This window comes from Molothrus aeneus, chromosome 2, assembly GCF_037042795.1.
Source record: "Molothrus aeneus isolate 106 chromosome 2, BPBGC_Maene_1.0, whole genome shotgun sequence".
NCBI classification, from domain to species: Eukaryota; Metazoa; Chordata; class Aves; order Passeriformes; family Icteridae; genus Molothrus; species Molothrus aeneus.
The window spans coordinates 39,709,583-39,731,538 of NC_089647.1; the positions used below are offsets into that span (position 1 = coordinate 39,709,583).

At 35.9% G+C, this 21,956-nt stretch overlaps 1 protein-coding gene across 3 annotated transcripts in view; it reads left to right on the top strand.

Moving 5' to 3' along the window:
- CNTN5 (contactin 5) overlaps positions 1-21,956 on the top strand; it is a 611,650-nt gene that overhangs the window by 571,326 nt on the left and 18,368 nt on the right. For 2 of the 3 annotated variants that reach the window (XM_066544731.1, XM_066544730.1), the window contains exons 18-21: positions 4,128-4,286; positions 4,711-4,860; positions 13,493-13,563; positions 15,519-15,753. In XM_066544731.1, the coding sequence (XP_066400828.1) occupies positions 4,128-4,286; positions 4,711-4,860; positions 13,493-13,563; positions 15,519-15,753 (615 nt within the window). The remainder of the gene's footprint in view (positions 1-4,127; positions 4,287-4,710; positions 4,861-13,492; positions 13,564-15,518; positions 15,754-21,956) is intronic. The other variant, XM_066544732.1, reaches the window with a different exon arrangement.

Genomic DNA, 21,956 nt, shown 5'->3' on the forward strand with positions numbered 1-21,956 from the left:
ATGTCTTCTTTTACTTACATTCTAACCCTAAGCCTAACCTTCCTGTCTATCCTGACACTGGCTGGGTTATAACCTCTCCATCAGCCCACAGCCCTTATGCACCTTACGGAAACCACACATGGAGAGACTGGCATTATGGATGTATCCACTAAAACCAGAGTGTCTCTAGCATCTACTATACCTCCAAATTTCTCTCCATCATCTCCTCCACCACATGTGAACACATAGTCTATCATAGCTAAGTACAGCAAAAGGGATTTATGCGGCAGCAGTCAAGCTCCTGTTTTATGCTGCAGTTCTATGCGCCTTCCCAGTATTCTGTAGTTTCTGCCTCTTTCTTATCCTCTTTTTCTCAACCTCTCACCTTCTTGAGGACAAGCCAGTGCACCTTGTCATTCAAAAAGCAAAAATCTTCAGGTAAAAAAATCTGTGTTTGTTAACTGCTACATATCAGTCTTGTTAGCTGTTTGGTAAAAGTAAGAATTCTCCTGGTCAGGCAGCAGTGAAGTAAATCAGTGCATATTCTGGGATACATAGGAAAGGGCACTGCCTCGCTGAATGACTACAGCTATTTTTGGTAATTGTTTTTCAAGAACTCTCACGTTAACTTTGTATCATGGCAAGCAATCTAACAACCTCTCAGGATGATCATTCCAACAATAAAAAGATACATAAAACAAATTTGCCAAAATGCAGTCATGCATGTCCTGAAATGAAATATCAATCTATGGAATTGCTCTGAAAGGAGATAACTGACTCACATCCTTGACAGTGGGTTCCCAGTGCCCCTAGAGTTGTGTAAGAGCCTATCACAGCCCCAAATGTCTTCTTCATGAAGGTCGACTGCACTATAGTGCATTTATGACCAGTCATTTTCTGTCTAGTTTCCAGATAAGCATTTGAACAGACCATGCATTTTTTCCTCAATTGGCTATTCTCAGCTAAAAAATTGTTTTAGAGATCCTGAGCAATAACACAGCCCTTGGGATAAAAACCTTTCTGCATTAGCCATCTGACTGACACCATGAATGATAACACCCAAGCATCAAATTTAATGAGATTTCTACAAAAATGAGTGACATCTGCATAGCACTCATGTCCCGGCTAACTGTCATACATTTGTCATCACTGAGGCCTTTGTCCTTCATAAATCCACTTTCAAGAATGCCTGCTGTTGGAATTTGAAATGCTTTTTAGCAGTCACCCTGCAGACTCTGTAAGAGCACTCATCTCCGAAAGCATAATGACAGACTCTCATGCCTAGGAATGCATCTAAAACATTTAAAAATCAGAAGAGAACTCTGACAAAAAATATATTGAGAATTTAGCAGAGGATGTCTGCATAAATATTATTTTACATCCTTTAATATCAGCAAGGTGCATATTCTTTTGTTATAATATAGTGGCTAGAAACACTTTAACAATATTCAGAGTGCATGGGAGAAATATTGTTATAAAGGAAGTGTACTAAAATATTTCCCTTTAATCTTGTTTGTGCTTGGGACCATTGTATAATTCTGGGCCTAGGGCTCCAACCCAGTAAAAGCATATGATTGTATCAAAATCCCAACTTTCCTCTAAACTTTCCCTCATGGCTACAAATAAAAATTTCACTAATATCTTCCTAGATCAACAGATAGCCTGAAACAGTAGAGGATGGAGATTGAAGAATCACCCTATTTTATTAAATTAGCCCCAGGACTTTCTCTTTTGAGACAAAGATCTGACCAGGTGCTTCCCAGCAAAGAGCAGCAAACACTTGGCAGGAAGGCAGGAGTGCAGAGAGCACATCTTTCTGCAATGTTTTCTCCAAGGAAGAAAAGCAAGCCATTTCCACTGCAAATGGAATGGGATTCTGGAGGGCCAGGAGCTGCAAGGTGTCTAATGGGAGGCATCATTTTCTTCCACCTATTGCTTGTGGCACAATCAAAGGCACTGACAGCAACAAAGACAAGCCTGATGAGCATGCAGAGCAAGGGAAGAGGAGAGATTCCCAGCATTGAAGTTGTTCATTGCCCATGGAAGTGGAAAACCTTGTTCCTTGTTCTTCCTATGGCCCAGAGCCATATCCTGAGCTCCTGTGAAGACTGCAGTGTGTTGTGAAGACAACATTCTTCCATCATACATCCATAGTGCTAAAATTTAATGCATTGAACCTCCTGAATTTCAAACATTTTTTCTCTTTCTTGTTGCTATTATTTCTAAATGCCATATATTTCTAGCATTTTATTGTCAATTATTCGCTTGTAGATCATTGCCAAGTAAATAGAGGCAAGTGAATAGCACAATTTGCTCTCTCATTTATAGGATTCAATGTTTCTTTCACTCTGAAGATATTGAGTCCAATTGTTACAATATTCTGATCCTACTGCTGTAACAGTTCATGTAGCCATGTTTTAGTTGAAGGCATATCAGAGGAAACATAAAGCTGTTTGCAGCTGCAAATGACAAAAAATCACATTATATACAAATACTTCAATTAATGGGGTTTTTAGCCTTTGATGTTCAGATGAATTTGTTTCTAATCATGCACTAAGAAACCCAGCCAGAAAATATTTGATTGCATGAAATAGTACTAAAATATAAAAATTATTAACTCTGCAGTGCTGAAATATTGTCTGCAATTTTCTCTTCAAAGGGAGCCACTAAACCCCTGCGTTTGCCACCTTGATCTGAAGGTGCTGAGCTCTGACACTTCAGCAAGTGCCACTACAGCACTCACCAGAGCTCAGAGGAATGGAGGTTTCCAAATGTCCTACTCCACTACAGCTCATTATATGCTCAAACAACATAGGCTCCTTCAAAAGTGAACCAGCAATGGCTTTCTATTAATGAAGTTTTGGTCCCTTCCTGCAGTTCCATTTTTGGAGAAGGTATCTGTTAGTGTATTTCTGATTTCACAGTCCTCCATCTTTTTAGAAGCACAAGCAAAACATCAGCCTTTCATAGCAAGAAGATGGAAAACAATTAGAAGGGCCTTGGATCCAAAAATAAAATTATATTTTTCATAAATCAATATAGCTATGAATATAATATGAATATTTTATGGAAGTATCATGTTCTGTCCTCCAGGACTACTATAAGCTTTTAAGTATAAGAAACCACAAGAAAGAGCTTTGTTTTGCATTTACACATGACAGAGACACACATTTTCCCCAAAACATCTGGTTATAAACAACTCTGGAGGAGGATCCTGAATCAGGACAACCTTGCCTCTAATGTAGTTCAGCAAGTGTTAATGGACAATGTTTTCAAAACACCAGCCATATCAACCATCAAGAAGAATTAAATAAGAAAATTATGGATGGGAGTGGAATGGTACAGCCACATTTTTCTTTGCAAAGTCTTTTATGTTACCAAAGACCTCACTTTTTGCAGCAGTCACATGGGCTATACAAAGAGTGATTAGCATATTCTCATTTAGAGAAGCTAAATGGAAAACAATAATCCTTTACTTTTCAAATTAAGGAGTTCTCATGTGATTTTTTGGTGTTTTAATGGCCCCTAAGTAATTTTCAGCTTTTAAAATATTTGGGTTCTTATTTTGGTTTTAGAAGGTTTCAAGCAAACAGTTAATGGACTTCCAGCAGGAATTTATGCAGCTATCCTGAGTGAGTGAATTTGAGAAAAAGGATGAATGCTGTATTCTTGATTCAGGTATTAGTGATATTATTGTTCTTCATGAAGAACATTCTCCTGTGCTTCATTTTTCTTGCCATCTGTCTTTCTCGCTGACAAGTTTCACACAAAGAGATGACTGTGACTGTTCAGTCTAACCTGGATGCTTCTTAAAGTTCCTCTTTTTTCCTCTAATTTTAGGTTCAGAACAATTATAATGGAGTTTTGGGGGTGTTTTTTAATCCATTTCTATTTTTAGTTCTTCAGCTGTCACTCTGACAAGTTAATGGATGTTCATTCATGCAGCATCTAAAGAATAGCAACAATCACAGTTTACCCTCAGAAATCGTGGAAATGAGGTATTTCCATGATGTAGCGCTGTGTATCTCAGCTCTCGTATTACATGGATATTGAACTCCACTGGGTCCCTACAGAATGCATCTCCTATATTAATGCTGCGCATCCACAATCATGGTGTAGTCTGTTTGATTATTCCACTTTATTTCTAGGTCCTCCTGGTCCCCCAGGGGTTGTAATAGTGGAGGAAATTACAGACACAACAGCAACACTCTCCTGGAGTCCTGGGGCAGACAATCACAGCCCTATCTCCCTCTACAACCTGCAAGCACGCAGTCCATTTTCTCTTGGCTGGCAGACCGTAAAAACAGGTGAGAAAAATTTTCAAACAGCACAAGTAGACTATTCAAAACTCCTGATCATAACAGTAATAATCACTGGCAACTACAGGAACAGATACTCTTCAGAAAACAATGACAAATTAAAATCACTGATTTTTTTTTTCTTTTTTTTATTCCTTTTGTGTTACTTAGCAACAGCTCTGAAAGGACAGCACAAAGACACCTGCCACGATGCATCTGTGAATAAGCAGAAAGCTCTCCCCTAAATCCTTCAATCTGTGTCTTTTCAGGAATACTACAGTGCCAAAAACCTAGCTGCGATTTCTGACATATTAGATCCTTGATGTCGATCATTTCTAATGGCCATGTTGTACCACAAAGTCTGCTTTCTGTTGAGATACTGCACACCAGCTTCAGATTTCTGAGTGACTTAAAATTTCTTTATTGTCTCCAGTTCCAGATCTGATAAGTGGTGACATGGAGTCTGCTATGGCTGTGGAACTGAACCCCTGGGTGGAGTACGAGTTCAGAGTAGTAGCAACCAATAAAATTGGGACTGGAGACCCAAGTGCACCATCGCGAGTGATCAGAACCAATGAAGCAGGTAAGGAAAGAATAAAAAGATTATTTTTACAGCACTATCAGAAACAAGACCTGCTTTAATATAATAATAGACCTAATCTCTTTTCACTGGTACGCATCTGTGTGTCCAGTAACCAGGTGATATTCTTTGTAGTGGGGAGACAGTTTGTTTCAATTACAGGAATAGTGCTTAACTTGCAGAAATTTCAAATAAAACTATTCCCTGCTCTTCTACCCCATCTGAGCTACTTTACTTTTTATCTTACACATAAGCTATTGCTGTCTTCCCTCTGATAAACTACTACTGCTCTTAAATTAGGCTGTTTTGCAGTCTCTTCAAACAACGGCTACTAAGCAGCCTCTTCCCCCAAATTTTTCACAACTTGTCTCACTGACAGAGCATGGAATTTTTTCATCAAGATAGGGAAGTCATAAAAGACTTCTTAATTTAAAATACCTTGTATTCTAAGTGTTTCTTTGTCTTGCACACTCTACTGTGAACAGTTACTACATTTTAATAAATTTCATTGTATTTCTAATTAGGATTATACTTTGGGAGACCAGAAAAACAAAATATCCTATTTGCATCTCTTGAAAGTACAATGGACTCATAAGATTTAGAATCATTGACAATATCTTCTTTATCTTCCTTCATTCTGCCCAAGTCAAAGAAGATAAAGAAGGACTGGGAACCTGAGAAAAATACCTAGGCACTTAGAAAGGCATGTTTTAAGAAGCAGAAAGAGGTAGAGATAGGATTTGGACAAAGCCTCAGATGAGAACTACATGTCAGAACACTTTCACATTATTCTCCATTCTTTTTTTTTTTTTTGTTATTTAAGATGCCTACACAGATTATTTTGTGTTTTGATTCTTCATCAGTTGAATAATTTTTAAGTAACCTGTTGCACCACTGTGAAGACCTCATGCCTGCCTTCTCAGTGACCTCTCCACAGGCACTGGGAGCTGCTGTTAGGTCCCCCAAGACCATCTCTGCTCCAGAGTGAATAAGGCCAGCTTCCCCAACATCTCCTCACAAGACCACTGCTCCAGCCCCCCTCCACCCCAGTGGCCTCCCCTGAATTTGTACTAATTGATCAATGTCTTCCACATTGTGGCACCCAAAATTGCATACCCTATTTCAGATGAAGTCTAACAAACCTATCTGCAATTGTAATAAGACATATTTATGTTTTCCTGCTTTAAATAACAGTGTAGTTGCCAGTTGATATTAAATGTCACTGTGCAATCACGGAACAGCACTGAAGTGATTTGATTCCCATTCAGGCGTGTTGAAAGATGCTTCCTTTCAAACTCCCTCACCTTCTTCAAGCTCCCCACAGTGTGAAGCTCAACAACTTGATAGCAGAAGCTTCAGATGCTCCATACATCATTCCATTAAGAAAAAGACGATATGAAAATGAAATAAAAAGCACAAATTTTTATTTTTTTAAAAACTCCCTTTTTTCACCACCATGATTCTTTCCTTAATTTTGTACCATATTTCATTGGCAATTCAAATTCTTCTGGACCCCAGTGTTTGAACAACTTTTCTATTTGTTCAGATTATACATATCAGAGAAGAGAAAAACATTCCAGAAAAAGTTTGTCCTGAAATACGTTGCACCACTGGTATTATGCTCTTTCAGACTGAGGAATATTCTCGCTGTTTTCAAAAGGATGGTTCAGTATCTCAATTGACCAGGTGCAATTAAATTGTGGACTTAAGTTTTTCTGACAAACAAGTTTGAAAATGTTAAATTTCATCCAGCTGGCGTGTTTTTAGGGTCCTTCTCCTTCTTGCCCAATGTTTAACAAACTAAGCCTCTATTTGCTAAAACATATTCTTATAATTCAAGTGAAACTCTTCTTAATGCATATTCATTTTCAACATTCTTTGCAACTTTACATCTGTAAAAATGAATGATAAATCATCATATTGATCAGCAAAAACAAGATTATGGGAAAGAAGAAGCATGCAATGTCTGATGAATATTTACCTGGTGCTTGGTATTCATTTCTGGGTAACATTCCACTGTTTTTGCCATCAGAAATAACAGAGTCTAACTCAAGAAAAAAGCTAGAATCTGCACAGGGTTGTTAAATTGGAACAATAAAACAATGGATTCTGCTTTAAATAAAGAACCAAATAAATAAAAAAAAGCCCAAACTGTTACACATATGGTTCTTTGAAAAATGGCATAATGCACATAATACGTATGGCACTCTTGAAAGGTCAGAGCCCTCATGATCAGCTTCATTCAGGCAGCCAGCTTTTCCTTAACTTCAGATATTCCTGAAATTCAGAGTCTGTTGCCTCTGTATTCTGAAATACCTTTCACTGATTTTGGGAATTATCACCCCTGGTATAGTTTTTAGATGCTGAAGAGAAAAGAAACCAGTAATAGTTTTCATTGTCTTAGAATAGTTTTCATATGGGTTTTCAAATTAGCACATAATTGCCTATCTTAGTGAACCCATTGAGCCATTATTTTTCACAATTCTTTATTATGAATTATTTTTATCTGAAAGCTTCAAGGGAAACTGTCTATTAGCATGATGCCCAGTTCTAATATCATAGTTCTCAATTCTTAAAGGACATTAATGTGATAGGTCATATTTCAGAAAGAACATGGCATGAACCTGTCTACTCATGACCCAGGCAGAGCAACCAGAATAATCAGTGCTATTTGCACTGATGGTAGATGTGGCCCACAAGTGCAAATGGGCAGGTTGCCCCTGCACTGAGTGGAAATCCAGAAATATTCATCTCCCAGCTGAGAAAGTGAATGTGACTCATGTTCAAATAAGAGTTGAGACCCTTCAGGCTGAATGGTAGCTATGTAGACAATCCACAGAGGCAGCAAATGTGCGATTCTGGTTCCATTATTTTACACTTAAATGGAAATCTGCATCTGTAGTTTAATGGCACAAGAAAATTTGATTGAAGACTAAAGTCTCTTTTTATCCCCACACCTCACTTATTTTGTCACTCCTTATCCAAGATAGTAATAACACCATATATTACTCCATTATCTAAAAATACCTACAAAAGTAATAATTCAGATGGTATAATGAAACCCACAGAATAATAAACAGGTTTTTACTTGTTTTAATTTTTTTAATTAAACTCTAATCTTGTTACTTAGCTCATATTTAGTTAACATGATTGCTTTTCATTGCTACTTCCATTGGAACAGAAAATACCACAATTTTCTGGCACATCTAACTTATAGCCAGCTGCTGCATTTTTGTCAGCTCTAGCGTTGATACATATTTTACAGGTCCACAAGTTGCAAAGAGCCAATAACATGAATTTAAACATGTCTGGCATTCCACTAAGACAGTTGGGGCATTTGAAGCCTGGGGGCAAAGCATCAGTTACATTATCTATTCATGAGGAAACATGGAGTGAGAGAAATTGAGTGGAATCTAAGTTTAACCTGTTAATCATGCATGCAAACTTGATTTTAGGAGGTATCAATGTAATGCACTCTTTTAGTAGCAGGCTGTACACTGGCTATATTTTTAATAAATCCCTATACTGCATTAAGTTGTCCTTATTCTCAGCTAGAATTCCTTCATGGCATAAAAAGAAGTGTCTCTGTCCCAGGAAAAAAGTTGACCATTTTAGACTAGCTTTATTTTCAGGGTTTTTTTGTTGTTGGGAGTACGGTTTTATGTGTGATTTGTATAAAAGAAGTTCCAGTTTTTCCCATTATCAAAACTATTTTTGTACTATAAAAAAATTAAAAATTGATAACCTGCTGCATCTGGGACATTTGCAGATGAAGGCATGGTCTACTAAAGCCTTTGTAAAAATTCTACTTTTTCCATGAAGAAAAACAAAAGGAGAAAGTAGGGTGTAATCACTGACTGGAGGTTACTTAGGCTTTGGATTGCAGGCTCAAGCTAATACTGACAAGAAATCCAAATGTGTGTGTGACAGAAAATGGAGCAGAAATGACCTGCATTTGTTCCATAGTATATATCTATGCCACAGCATTCAGGCAGGATTTCAGCTCTGTAGGTGGTGATTTGGAGACTATTCAGGCAGAGTCTTGCAGTCACACACGACCCTCTTGTCAGTGAATAGAACCAAATTTGAGCTCATAATTAATTACAAATATTAATAAAACAGAGGAAATGAGAACAGCATTTCAGATTCTGAGACCAGTAGGGCCAGCCTTATTTTCCAGTAGTTGAATATGTGTGCTGTCCACTTCTGAGATGCTGGCATGTTGTACATTTCATTCCTGAACAGGTGGGTTGTGCCTTGTTATTCTGGGAGGGTGACAGCTGGAGGACTGGTCTTCCACAGAATGAAAGCATTTTCACTTAACACATCCTCCTGTTTCCCAGATGTGTACTGCAGGAGACATACAGAGATACACACACATGTACATACATGCATATAGAGGGAGAATGGAAGGCAACTGGGAAGAAAAAACTGAACGTGTTATACCTTTGGTCTCATTTTAAACAGTTCTGCCAAGCTGGTGACAAGCCCTCTTTCCCCTGCCTGTATCTTTTCTACAGCTAAAAAATATAGCTTTTCAAGCTGCATCTGTATCTTAAGTTATAAAAAGCTTTAAAATAAATAAGTAACAGCAACTGTACCTTGAGAAAAGGTACAAGTCATTTCTTAAGGACTAAAGCCAAATTCATTAATTTATCTCCAAAAAAAAAATGTAGCAATATAAACATTTTCCTTCATTTTTCTTTATTTGACGAAAATTTCAGAATTTATATAAAAAGATAATAATACCAAGTAATTTGAATAACAAATAAATTAAGAAATACAGGATTCAAGTAGAGCGAGAAAGACCTTGTGAACTAAGTATTGAATTGGGATTTGAGAAATCTGGACTCAATTGGTTATGAGAAAACTATAAATTTGGGCTGCTCAGCTCAGCATCTCTTAGTCTAAAAACAGGAGTTTAATAAGACTATTACTTCTCTTTGTCTTCCCTTTAGGTGATATATTCCCTATCAAAGGGTAAGGATCAAATCTAGGTACAGGTTTCTACTGCAATGGTGCAATCAATAATACTCAGTTATAATAAATTATAATTTTGGCTGCTAAATAATTTTGTTCTTCTCAAAAAATTAAGAGAGACTACAAAATTAAGATTCTGTATTTTTCTCTTCATAATAGACAAAACAAATTGAAATAAGCCACTAGACATTTCCTTGGGGGTGGAAAAAGGTAAACAAACAAAAACACAGAACAGAAATACTGTTAAAGTATTAATTATTTATTAAATAACATTTTTAAATTTTATTTGCAAGACTGGAATGTTAAAAAGAGCATAAACTGCCCTACAAGTACTTTCAACTTTTCCAGGTTCAGTGTAATATTTTCTTATTTATTGGTTGCTTATTTACTTTTCTTTAGCAAATTAGAACTAAAATAATAATTTTGGATTAAAAATTAAAAATCTCTGTCAATTCAAGCCAAAAGACTCTCATCTGTCTTTCTAGTTTTATTTTTTTATTTTTAAAAACTGAATCAAAATACAAATTATATTTTTAAGGTCAAATTGCTATGCTTCATTTTTTATAATGTGAAAATGAAATATTTAGTGAGTTATACTATTTTTCCCAAAACTGATTACCAAGAATCTTTGAATCAGCTCATCTTTGCAGTCCACCAATTTCATTCAAAAATAAACAAAAAACCTAAACTAAAAAACCACCACAGATAATCCATCAGCCTTGCAGACTGAAGAAAAAGGAATTTTTAAAATCTAATTCAAAATTTTGGACACAGTGAAAGTGAAAGAATGTGAGTATCTACCCCATAAGTTTGTGGTTTCATAGCTATGGTATTACCCACCATTTCAAAAGCTTCCCCATTTAAATGTTTTACATTTAAATATAGGTTAAAAATATATACATGACACTGTCAGCATTTTTCAGCACTTTATAACCACTTTTCCTATGCATAAAACCCTCAGCAATAGCAATTCTGTGCACATTTTTGTTTGAAATTAAATCTCTGGTTTTCATCCATATTTAGCTTGTAATGATAAGATACACATGAATTATTAAACAATTGTCATGGCTTCCTGTATAAGCTTTATCTTTCCATATCACCTTTTCTTCATTGATATCTTAAGTATCTTGTCAAATGTTTTGTAGGACTGCTGAGAGCTACATTCTCCATGTCTGCTCCTAGAAAAAATGTTAATGGCTTTTTTGTTTGGTTTAGCGGAGATAAGTTTCAATAGATTTTAATTTGACTTTCATTTCCAGCATATCACAGTAATTTCTTGCAAATGGAAAACAGTAAGAACAAAATCCTGCTATTTGCATTCGAATCAAACTCCTGGCACATTCATTTCAAGATTTTTATTTGTTTGCACTAAATAGGGGGTGTATTTATTCAGAAGAAAAATACCAAACTTCTGAGCTTTGATAAACCTTAAGCAAAAAAGGTCCTGATGTCCTTGTTCTCCAGGTGTATGTATCTTTTTTCCAGGAGCCAACTGTAGGCATCATATTTGTGTATTTGGTGCAAGTGCATCTCCACTGCTGAGAATTAACAGCATAAAGATTGGGAAGTCATTAATTGCATAGCAACAAACTCAGGCCATGAGTGAGTAAATTCAGATATAACATTGATATAAAGGGGATGGTGCTGAAAGCAAGGCTGATGTACAGGCTTGGTGTCTGGCAAAAAATGTTTCCTTTTAATAGTTTTCTTCACTTAATAGTTACTCATTTCAAACTGTCTCCCTCTAACTGTGCATGCTCTACTTTGCTGCAGTGCAGAGGAAATTTATTCTTTTGACACATTTATTCTTTTAATGGTTATTCATTTGAAAGAGTTTCACTGTGTGAGTGTACATTTTAGTGTCGTGCAAAAGAAATTCATCGTTTTGACAGTTTTATTCTTTTAACGTTTATTCATTTAAATAGGGCCACAGTCTGCAACATTATTAACAAGAAAACTCCAGAAAGAGGGTGCTGCAGGTTAAATGAGTTCATCATGTTGGATGCTTCAAAGGACTACAGCATACTCTCTCATTTCTAATGTGGCAGGCACCTACATAAAACCTTCATTTGTCTCTATAATTTACCCAAAAATACCTTAGAGAGGCAAGAGAAAAATGGGCACCAAACAAGATTTAAATATGCTTCATTAGAGATGGCATCATCATTTAAGGATGTTAATTAACTGTCAGATGAGGCTTCATCTGCATCTTTTCATGCTAGACCATTTGTCACACTGTTGCACATTGATTGTATTCTTTCTATTCATTTTTTAAAGGGAGGGAGGGAGGGAGGAAGGAAGGAAGTCAAAGGCACCATATTTGCCAGATGAACATAGGTTTATTGGAGGGAAACACAATAGAAATCTCCCCTATCAGTCTGCTAAGAGCCAAAGATAAACTAACACCTGCTTCATTTCCAGAAGTTTGAATCAGAATCAGTCCCTAGACCTTGTTGGGTTGCATCTTTTATGAGGAAAAGCAGAATCAGGCTTCTGGTCTTTATCGGGGAGTTGAGGGTTCAAAAAGTGACAATCCAAATTAATTCTGAAGTCTTAGGTGGACAGACAGGAGCTAATAAAAATTGCATTTTCATTGAACTCAAGCTTTCAATGGCACAGGAAACAGAGAGGACTGTGTACATTTATTTAAATGCATTTTATTTTGTATAGTTCAAAGGCCAAGTGCTACTCACTAAATAAGTTAAACATGCAATAAGGCCTAAACACTTAAAGACTCACAGTAGATTTCTACCAGTGACCCAAGTACTGCTGTAAAGAAGAAAATAAAAAGTTTGTATCTTATGACAAATTTAATCAAATAGAGAATGCAGGTATTGCCTCCTCACAGTAAATAAACTCAAGACTTGGGCCATTGTAGGAGTTTCATTAGAGGCACTAAACAAGGTAAAAGAAATTATACAATTCCAATGGAATAACCGATATTTCTGGTTTTGCAAAATGTGATAATTCAAATAAAAATGGTGATGATAGTTATAATTTACTTTAAAGAATTTCATTCACTGCTCTTGTTCTTTAAAACTGCAACGATGAGCTCAATTTTTCAAGAACTGTGGGTAGTACTGTTTCCAGCATTTTGCAAGAAATCATGACGGATATTTGCGGTTGGCTGCTTTAAAATTTCTGAAAGTTGGCTCCCCAGTAGAGCAATGAAAAATAGATTTACAATAATTAAAACATTCTAAATCAATAACTACCCGAAAAATAATAGAGACATTAATAATTATGTTGTAAGATTTTACCTGAAATCTGAAATATGTCAGATTTCTTGGCATTTCAAGTTGCTTGTTAAAAAATGACAAACATTAACAAGGTAATTCCTGTTTTATCTCTTAAGTGATCTGTACATTGAAATTTTTACCAATCTGCAAAAGACCTAGTGCTTAAACATTTTTTTTATTGCAAAATTATTTCCATTCTCTGCTTATGTTTTGTTTGATTTTTCTAGATTGTGTGTGCAATTCTCTCAAATGAGGCTTGAGCAAATTTTCTTTACCACAGAGTGCTATGTTTTTATTCCTGTTCTGATTTAACAGTCTCATGTCTTCTGCAGCAACTTATTGCAATGGGGAAAACTTCAATAACTTGGATATTCTGGTTTGTTTTGTTTTGTTTTGTTTTTCCTTTTTGCACACAGTGCCAAAGACACCTCCAGCTAACGTGAGTGGCAGAAGTGGAAGGCGACATGAATTAGTAATAGCATGGGAGGTAAGGGATTTTTCTGTTTAAAGGTTTTGTTTCATGTTAACTTCTTTGAGACCAAAGTAAGGAGTACTCTACTGAGGTTTCCTTACAACAAATCTCGGCAACACATGAACACAAAATACTACTCTTAAATATGTTCTAAAATTTCAAAGTACTGTGGATTTTCATGAGTTTTGAGTAGAAGACATTATGGTATCAGCTCTGAAACAATTATTTTTTTAATTGCTGAATAAAAATAAAGTAAAGAGAATCTTGTGAACATATTTGGAATGTAAGATGCAACACAGATGTATGGTCATGCCAGTGGGAGAGTTGCTTTCTCTGCTAATTATGAAAAATAGTAGAATAAAGACTTTTCTTAAGGAGTTTTCAAAACTTCTAGATTCATCATGAACAGTTTCAGATTCATAAAAATTCATATATACATATATATATATGTATACATACTCAAGAAAAATTCCATCAAATAAAGATATGGGTTTATAAAATGAAAAAATTTTAAGCTTAGCCAATTTGAGGAGTGATTCAGATGGTAAGAGACACACCAAATTCTAATTGTTTAAATTAGCAAATTTTAGGACATCTAAAGAGACTGCCTTCTGTTGGCACTTCTGACTTTTTTGACATCAGCTACCAAGGACAGCTGAGACAGAGGTGATTTCATTTTGCTTCATATTCTGTAAGGGTAAATATCAACATCTCTCTTATTAGGAGAGAATTTGCTGAATCCTGAACAAAAGTACCTGGTGGCTAGAACTTTTTCTGATGTGAATGGACCTAATCCCAGTCCCTAAGAAGAGATATTAATATGCAGTATTCATATTAAGTGTCTTTATATCATCTGCGAGGTGACTGGGTTGGGGGACTACTGCAGAGTCTTATAAATCCCATTCTATTAAGGACCAGAGTTTTGTTCTCAAAAAAAACAGAGACCCATGGGTGAGACTAAGTTACAAAGTCTGTCTTAGATTTTCATCCTCTGCCCATGGAGTCGTGATTATTTTTTTTTTTCTGGGATATGCAGTGCACAGCTTCAGAAGGATGGGTAGAAAATTTTGTCTGTAAGTGAAGTGCCAGGTGATGAAATATTCACTAGAAACGTGGAGAGGAGAGGATTCAGTGTCACCTGTGCCCTGGCTCTGATTCATTTGTCCATTAGCTGCATCTCTAGGATGGGCATTTCAAGAGAAAGAGTTTAGACACCCATTTTTTGGACATTTCACATAGGTTTAATATGCAGACAACTGTTAAATATAACCTAGTTCCTAAACTAGCCCATTGACTTCATAATAAATGTAAGCTACTGCTAATGTACTAATAAGCATGAAAAGTTCCATTCATTGAGTAGGACATGTAAGTTTTAGGTTTTGCAGTGTTCAGACTCTAAAGCAGAAAAATCCCTTTTCTAACAGGCTGCTTATGTCAGATGTGTCCCAATTTAAGTGGCTAATTTCACAGGTCCTCTGAAGAGAGAAAGAGAGAAAAGAAAATGTGTTATTTTCCCCCCCAAAAAAAAAAACAAAACAACACTAAGTATTAAGGTGAACCCTGGAATTGAATCTCTAAGACCTAACACCCCACTTGGAACAGAATTTAGACAGTCTGGCACCTAAAACCCAAAAGTCTCACCACAGTAGATATTACAATATATTGGTCTATATTTTTAACAAGGCCACTGATAGGGCTATTCCACCCACAAACAACTGGTCAAAATATCCCAATAAAAAGTGGGATATATAAAAGAAAACACTTTTCTGAGCATGAGACCCCATTCAGTCCAAGGACAATGACTTGGCTATGGTGATTAGGTGAGGAAACTCTTAGAAGGTACCTCTTGGGAAGCAATTGTCCTTATGAGGACAGGTATGTTAAGTAAAATGCTGTCATGGAACTGTGATATTTTTAAATTATTAAAACTATTTCTAATCATAATTAAGTTTCTGAACTTAATTTTTCAGCCAGTGTCAGAAGAGTTTCAGAGTGGAGAAGGATTTGGATATATTGTAGCCTTCAGACCCAATGGGACACGTGGGTGGAAGGAAAAAATGGTGACATCTTCAGATGCCTCAAAATTCATCTACAGAGATGAAAGTGTGCCACCTCTGACTCCTTTTGAGGTGAAAGTTGGTGTTTACAACAACAAAGGAGATGGTCCCTTCAGCCCCATTGTGGTCATCTGCTCAGCTGAAGGAGGTCAGTTCAACATGAAGTTAAATTGCATATCGTGAACTATATTAAGACTTTTATATTTAATGCATCCTCTTGCAACACACTTGTTAAACCTTAAATTGCAAATTTCTTTGCAGATGTGCTAAATAACATTAAACAGGTTTTGCAGAGAAGGAAGGAACTTGCCAAGCTTACCTAGAAAGAAATTATAAAGTTTAGGAATAGACTTCCAGCCACATTAGTCATAATCAAAAAAACACCCAAAAAAACACCCCAAAAAAACCCCAAAACCATGAAAGCTCATCCTTTATATGAAATCATTATCCTTTATTTTAGACAGGTCTTTCTGTAACACTGAGCAAAGAAAGGATGCCATTTTCTGATGTTCCTGAGATTCATGATCCTTTTTTTAATGTGTTAATCAGACAACAGCTCAAAGAATAAATAAATTCACTTATGAAAGTTCATTTCCTAGTTAATGCAATCTAAAAGTACACAGAAATAAATTTTGTTTTAATTTTTATTTCATTAGTAGAAAGTTCTGACACTGCATTAATGTCCCAGTCTTCAATGCAAATTATAGGAATAGCTCCCAAGAACAAATGAAAGATATTTCTTGAAAATTTCTATTGAGAATTGCTATAAGTTCTAAACAGTATTTTGTTGGGCAGAAAAGAACCAAACAGAAACAATCAACAAACACCAATCAGTACTAGTAAAAGAAGTTGTTCTGTTTTGACAGGACCCAGTGTATGGAAATTCCCACACACAAAAAAGACAAATAAATGTTATCCACAAGAATATTTTCAGAAGCTCCATTACTGAAATTTATAAATATCAGTTTTTCTTTGCTATACTATTTTGAGTTATTCCACTGTCTCCTATTAAGAGAGTAAAATTAGCAGTCCCAATGCAGATGAGAAGAATGTCATACTCTGTCTTTGAAACAGTAATGCAAAGATAATAATATCTCTTGTGAAGCTGGAAAACATTAAATGTTACTTCATACTAACCCACAATAAATCTATAACTTTGGAACCATGACATAGCAGACCCTGTCTGCTACTCTTCTCTCACAGTAATTACAGAGATTGGAGCTGCTGTTTTTACAAAAATTAGTCCCAGTAATTTGGGGTTTTTGCAATTTTTGAATCAGGATTACCAAGTAGTCATATTTTTATAAAAACAATTACATTTTAAAATGTAAAAATTGCACAGTACAAGTTGAAAATTGTACAGCTGACTTTCCTGTTCATCAATGAAAATGGATACTGTGAGGTCAATGGTGATGTTTATATTTTTTAATAATTTCTTACTCTAAGCAGAAAGTTCTTTGCAAATAAAGTTCTGCAAAGGAAGGGAGACAAACACTTTATTTTTTTTTAGTAGCAAAAGCTATTTTAACAGAAGCTGAATGCTGAATTGTAATAATGATTCCTTATACCTTTGCTTGTTATTTGGACAAGACTGGAAATAGAATAATTAGTAATAGATAAACAATTTTTTCTATCATTTCTTTTAAAATATGAGCTTTAAAAATGGTCTTAATAGAATATTAAAATTAACTTTCTCTAGAAACCATCTTTTCTGATTTGAATTCAGTAACTTAAAAGTATCTATCCATTATAGTTTTGCTAATTCAGTCTCTGTATGTGTCTGCACATGAGGAATTCTATGGGCCTAAATATTTTACAAGACATATTTCAGGAAAGATATGGGATGCTGTGAAATTACAGCACAAAATTAATTTATAAAAATCTTTCCTCCAGAAAAAACAAGGTAATTTACTGAGAATTTAAAGGAGCAATGAAACAGATTTTTACAGCTAAATTCGGGGCAATATGAAGGTTGAGGACAATAGACATTGTAGTTTGCTATGAAAATGGGGAACTGGTTTTGAAAGAGGTATGGACTGTCATGCCTAGGGAGCTAAACAACTGAAGGCACAATTTTTCAAGGATTTCTATTGAACAGTAGATATTAAATAACAATTGACAGTATTATGGTCCTAGGGGTGATCCAGCAAAGCCTTAGCTTACATGCTTTTCATTACACATCCAATTCACTCAGTAAATATCTAGAGAAAGCAATAGTATAAAATTGTTAAAAATTAAGGCTTTATGTTACATATTACAAGTTTTCCCACATCTAAAAATGGATCTACAATTGTTTAATGATGTAACAAATTTGCCTAAGGAAGTCTAAATCATGCTGCTTTTCTTTAGCACACTGGAAAATAAAAACAGTTTTCACGGGACAGATTCTGAACCCTAAAGAAATCTCACATTTATCAATAATTAATGCATCTCCATTTTCTGTATGACTGTGACATCATATTGTGTGATTCACATTCAGAGCCCTTTGGTGCTAGTTCTGAGTTGCTCTTAAGCAAGCAGATTGGTAGGTGGTGTTGAGTAAGGTGTTCCCTCACTGAACACAATAGATTGCCCTCTGATTGCATAGTGACTCTGCCTGGGGCAAAAGGTTTAAAGCATTGCCTTCTAAGTAAAAGAACTCAGAAATTTGACAAAAACACTGAGCACTTTTTCAGAAGTAAATAGAATGAATGGCTAATGTTTTTCTGTCTATTAAGTCAGATCATATAATAGAATCATAGAATGAATTGGGTTGGAAGGGACCTTAAATATTATCAATTTTAACACACTGCTGCTGGCAGAGAACCTTCCACTAACCAAGTTGCTCAAAGACCCATTCAACCTGGCCTTGAACACTTTCAGGGATTGGGCATTCACATCTTCTCTGGGCATCTTGTTTCAGGGTCTCACTAACCTCACAGTAATTCATTTCTTTCTAACAACTAATCTAAATCTCTCCTCCTTTAGTTTAAATCCATTCCCCCTTATCCTGTTACTATGTGCCAGTATAAATTATCTCTGCCTTTTATATAAGCCTCCTTTAAGTACTGGAAGATTACCAGACATTCTCACTGGGACCTTCTCTTCTCCAGGCTAAACAACCCCAACTCTCTCAGCCTGTCTGGAGAGGCTCTCCAGCCCTCTGATCAACTTCATGTCCTCCTCTGGATCTGCTAAAGCAGGTCCAGGTCTTTCTTGTGATGAAGACTCCAGAGCTGATGCAGCACTGCAGGAGGGGTCTCAGGAGAGCAGAGCAGAGCACAGCAAAGCAGAACAGAACAGAAGGGCAGAGAGCCCTCCCTTGCTCTGCTGCCCACACTACTTTGGATGCAGCCCAGGTTATGATTGGCTTTATGGGCTGTGAGTGCACACTGAGAGCTCATGTTCAGCTTTTCATCCATGACAACTCACAAGGTCCTCTCTTTATGGCTGCTCTCAATTAGTTCTTTTCCCACTCAGTGTTTAAGACTGTCCCAGCGAGGTGCAGAACCTTGTACTCGGCCTTTTAAACCTCATAAGGTTCCTACAGACCCTCTTCTACAGCTTGCCCAGGTCCTGGATGGCATCCTGTCCTTCAGGTGTGTCAGCTGCAGCACTCAGCTTGTTGTCATCTGCAAACTTGCTGAGGGTGCCCTTGATCTCACTGTCCATGTCATTGATAAAGATATTGAAGGACACTGGTCCCAAGGCAGAGCCCTGATAGACACCACTTGTCACCAGCCTCCACCTGGACAGTGACCCAACAGGTACTTAGAAGACAGAATTACACCAATGGTCACTAAAACATCAACAACAGTGGTGACCCAAAGTTGAAGAGGCAAGAAATTCTACCTGGTCATAGATACTTTAAGATCTTTTCCCTTCTTCACCAGTCTTTTGACTTTATAAAAATCATCATCAGAATATAGTTCATGGGAAAGACTGCCCAGGACCTAAAATTGCAGATGAATGTAATGGAAGAGTAGAGAATAGAATGGAGAATCAGTTAAAAAGGTTGTACAAAACTAGACATATAACCCATGGAGAAAAGCAAATCAAATATATGTGTGATTCTCTGGAAAAGGTATCTTTATTCAGTAGGGAAGTTTGAAGGAAGAGCCTTTCCTGGAAAACATAGGAAAGGAAATAAAGCAAGTAATCACAGAGAAAAGAAGGAAATAGAGATCACATGTAGTGATGTTAAAAGGGATGATGGGAATCAGGAAGCAGTTCTGAAGAGGGAATGAGGATGATGCTCAGAAGAGGCAGGATAGAAAAAAGATGCACAATTACCTCAATAAGAAGGCAGAACAAAAGGAGACAGTAGGCATTTCCAGCAGCTGGAAAGGATGAGCCTGAACTTTACATAAAGGAAAACCTTAGTAAGAGAAAGAGACATGAGGGCACAGCAAATTAGGCTACCTGCCAGGAGAAAGGTTGCCATGTGCAGCCCTGAGGCTGAAAAGGATCATGAACAAAACAGAGAGAAATCTGCTGTCCATACTTTCTGTCAGGAAAATAAGGTATCAGATTCTTGCTAGGAAATACTAAAACAGCACTGAAATTCAGTGCAGGTACAGATGAATTTTATCCACAGAAGAAAAAATACATTGTAAAGGCACTAGACACTGAAAATAAAGCAATGAACAAAAATAATGTTAGCACTGTTTGTTACAACATAAACATTTATGCATCCTCTTTTTATTGATGACTACATTTCACCTAAATACCAAGGTGCTAAGAATTCCAAAATTACTAATACAAGCTTTCAGTATCAGAGAAAACTATCTGCAACCTCTGTGTGTGGCTTTAATTCACTGGAAAATGAAAACTGGGGAAATCACAAATATAGCAATGAAGAAGGAAATAGAAGTGTGAAAGTATGATGGTAAGAACACGGAAAAGGCTGTGCTGATAACAGTGATGGCCAGGCTGGCTTTCTTTAGACAAAGTATGAGCTACACAAGAAAGACAAAATAAAAGTAAGAAGTTGGATGTCATAACATGCTGATAATGTGATAATGTATCAGCAAATAAAAAATCAGTGTTTGGATAAAGCAGAATAACCTTGGGTTCCATGTGATTTTGGAAAAGGGCAATTACAAAAGCTGGAAGTCAAGCTAGAGGTCAATTACTGATTACCCTGATCAATTTGGATGCTGAAAAAGACATTTCTAATTGTTGAAAAATACTAAAGAAAGTTGTTATTTATCAGCAAGTTTAGCTGTTCAGAGTAGTTTGGATAGTAAAAACTAATTAGTAAAGACTAATGACCTTGTGTTCTGGCTGTGCTAATTAGCAGATTCTTTATCCAGTACTAAGTGAGAAGAAATAACAGTACAATAGCCTTGTTCTGATGAATAATTAAGACACTATAGAAAAGCTGATCATAACAAATAACAGTGGTACACATCATCATTAAAAAGCAGGAAATTATTTTATTAACTAGAATTAACTGATGAAACTAAAAATAAAAGTGTTTTGGAATGTCTCTAAGTGAAACATTTAACAGATATTTGAAGTTTATACTGCAAGAAATGGTATATTTCTGACAGGACATTACATCTGAGGATCTATAGATGTAACCCCTAAAAGATAATCAGAATAAGTAAAAAACATACATAATGCAATCCAAGTAATGAAAAAGATAAAAATAGCACAAGTATAGATAAAAAATTAAGGTTCATAGGTTCTTTTTTTTTTAATTGGGAAGTATATAAGGCATGAATAATTGAAGTAAGGAATTTATATTAAATATAATCAAGAAATTTTAAACAATAATTAAAAACTTTACCATTTATTTTAAATAAATAAGATTATATAGACAAGATAGTTAATAAGAACATGAAAGTGAAAATTTTTATATCTGTAGTAAAATTTTCTGGTATTGCCAATTGTCAGAAATTCAACCCTTTCTAAATTCAACAATGCAGAATTTGCTATTCAAATGTACCATAAATAAAAATTAATGTGTTCTTCTACTCATGGAGATGGGGTAGAAATTACACATAAGAAAGACTCAAACGTTTTAATTTGCATGAAGGCCTTACTCTGATAAAACTATCATGTCCTGAGGCAGCACAAATTGCCCAGAGTCAATATGGATGATGCCAACAGTATAATGCCACAGATAGCTGTTTGTCCCCATTTAGTTTACAAGTACAGATGCAGCCTAAAAGCACAAGGATAAATATGAATTAGAGTACTCTACAGTATGGAAATAGATGAGAATATAAAAGGAAATAGAAACAAGTTTCTGGGAACCCAACTGGTTTCAAGATGAGTTAGGCCTTTTATAAAGGATTTTTTGGTTAATGGTTGTCATAATGGGTGATACAGGATCAATTCTGTTCATTTCAGTATCTAATTTCT